A 2,757-nucleotide genomic window follows, 5' to 3' on the forward strand; every position below is an offset into this window, starting at 1 on the left:
AGTCAGAAAAGGAGTGCTTGAAAAGGAATCACATCGATCAGAACCAGTTGTGTCTGTCGTCAAAACCAATTCTTCTCAGGACACAAAAAGAGACAAGGCCCCGTCAAGAAGCATAATATCTAAAGATGTAACCTGGACTAACTCGTCTAGTGCCAGACTGATAGTAAAGTCAAAAGACGCTGACCAGCGCAGATACACAATCGCAGGAGGGGCAACTGTTCACAGACCAGCTCAGCTCAAAGACCCCGCAGCAGACAGGAAGTGAGTAGATGAAGCTCACTTGGTTTTCTTAGTTTTCAGTAGAATGCCGTTTGTGAATTTAGCCTGTGACTTCCTTGAATGTATTAGAATTTCTTTAATTTATTATTTTCTGCCTCTCCAGGCAGATTTATGTATGGAACTAACAAGACCAAAAAAAATTATGTATTTAAGTGTGGTTTACTGGTTGCTTTTGATAGTTGGACAATTAAAAACAATTGAGAAATACTTATAATTCAGTTAAAAATACATTCCTGGCTTCTTTAGGGGGAGATGTTATTTATGATTTTCTTTATATGTGTGAGAGAGCATTGGGTCCCCTGGAAGTGGAGTTACAGCTGGTCGTGAGCCTCCTGATGGTGGTGTAGGGAACCAAGCCTGGGTCCTCGGGCAAGAGCAGTAAGCACTTTTAACCTCTGAGCCACCTCCCCGGTTCTAGCATATATATGATCTTGTTACATTAAGGAGTTCATCTCCGCAAATCAGGATGTTCCACCAGGTTAGAACTATGGATAGGCTTGGAGTAGTTTTGATTTATGTCTTTGCACCATGTGTATTCCTGGTGCCCACAGAGGCCAAAAGAACATGTCAGATCCTCCAGAACTGGAGTTACAAATGGTGGTAATGTACCTTGTGGTGCTGGGAATCAAACCAGGGTCCTCTGGAAGAGTGGCTGGTGCTGCCAAGCTGCCTCTCCAGCCCCAGATTTGAACTATATTTAACGATTCCACTTAGCAGGATGCCGTCATCAGAACCTGAGTAACGTTTATGTGCTGTTTCTGGCTGTAGAGCTCAGAAGACTGAGTGGAGAACTGGTAAAGGAAAGGGGCTAAAAAGACCTCCTCATTCAGTGGTCACCCAGGCTGAGCCGAAAGGGCGAAATGAAAACCCAGTTGGGTCCTTTTGGTCTACCATGGCAGAAGAAGATGAACAGAGATTATTTACTGAAAAAGTAAACAAAACAATTTCTGAATGCCTGAACCTCATTAATAAGGTAGAGGCTTTTTTTGTTGTTGTTGGTGGTGGGTTTTTTTTTGTTTTTTTTTAAATGTGTATGGCTGTTTTGTCTGTATTTATGTCCATGTGCATTCCTGGTGCCTGCAGAGGCCAGAAAATGGTGTCAGATCATCTGGAACTGGAGTTAAAGATGCTTGTGAGCCACCATGTGTGTGCTGGGAATTGAACCCAGATCCTCTGGAAGAACAAGTAGTGCTCTGAAATGCTGAGCCATTTCTCCAGCCTTCTTGGTAGAGTCTTTCTCTTTGTACATTCTACAATTTAGAAATGTTATATTTTAAGATTTATTATTTTATTTATGTACCGAAGTAAGTTTATGTGTACTACACATATACAGTTGGCAGCAGAGGCTAGAAGGTGTTGGATCCACTGGATCTGGAGGTTATAGTCAGTTGCGAGCTGCCCAGCCTGGGTGGGAGGAACCACCACATGGATCCTGTGGTGGGACGTGAAGTACTCTTGGCTGCCGAGTCATGTTTCCAGTGCCTCCTGTCAGCTTTTTATATTGCCCACTATTCTTCATTATAGTCAGATTATTAATCATTTATACTTTATAGCTCACATATTATTTCTTGGTATTTTAGGGGTGCCCAAAAGAAGAAGTTTTAGCTACATTGAATGACCTGGTTCATAATATTCCAGATGCCAAAAAACTTGTTAAATATTGGATATGTCTTGTACGTATTGAACCAGTCACAAGTCCTATTGAAAATATTATCTCAATCTATGAGAAGGCCATTCTGGCAGGGGCTCAGGTAAGATCAAAATGTACCGATCTTCAGTTTTACAATAGAGACAATTCCAAGTCATTTTGGAGCACATCCTAGTGCAGCTTGATACGATTGTGATTTTATGTGATTATGGTACTAATATCTATTTAAAGGAAGCAAAAGGGCTGGGCAGTGGTGGTGCACACCTTTAATCCCAGCACTTGGGAGGCAGAGGCAGGCGGATTTCTGAGTTCGAGGCCAGCCTGGTCTACAGAGTGAGTTCCAGGACAGCCAGGGCTACACAGAGAAACCCTGTCTCAAAAAACCAAAAAAATAAAAAATAAAAAATAAAAAAAAATAAAGGAAGCAAAAGGACTTGGTATAGTTCAGTAGTAGAGCATGGGGCACAGGGTTCAGGCCATAGCAGCAGAAACAGTGAAGGTTGCAAGGATTGCATTGTGAATGCTTTTCAACCTTAGAAAACTTTGCATTTGTGTACTTTAGAAAATAGATACTAGCTGAAATATAAATTTAATGAAACTGAGAATATTTTAGCACAAAATACCCTCCTATACATTTCCTATAATGCAACAGAAAGCACATTAGAAAAAGTAAATTAGTGCACTGGTGCGGTGATGCAAAAGGGGGACCAAGGCTCAGAGGGAAACTGTAAAGAGAGATGACACCAAGGCAGAGACTCAGGAACAAGAAGCAAAATTAGCCCTGAGATTGAAAATAGGATTGATTATTCTAGAACTGAATTCTGAACCTA

At 41.2% G+C, this 2,757-nt stretch overlaps 1 protein-coding gene across 1 annotated transcript; it reads left to right on the plus strand.

The window, feature by feature from the left end:
* Positions 1-7: 7 nt before the first annotated feature.
* On the plus strand, positions 8-2,156 carry LOC114616170 (cytoskeleton-associated protein 2-like; the record flags this gene model as incomplete). Its single annotated transcript, XM_028761690.1, has 3 exons — positions 8-261; positions 1,048-1,252; positions 1,860-2,156. Coding segments are annotated over 3 exons (702 nt in total), but the record flags the coding sequence as incomplete, so codon positions are not given.
* Between the last annotated feature and the right edge of the window lie 601 nt (positions 2,157-2,757).

The sequence above is a fragment of the Grammomys surdaster genome, unplaced genomic scaffold, assembly GCF_004785775.1.
Source record: "Grammomys surdaster isolate TR1022 unplaced genomic scaffold, NIH_TR_1.0 308638, whole genome shotgun sequence".
NCBI lineage: Eukaryota > Metazoa > Chordata > Mammalia > Rodentia > Muridae > Grammomys > Grammomys surdaster.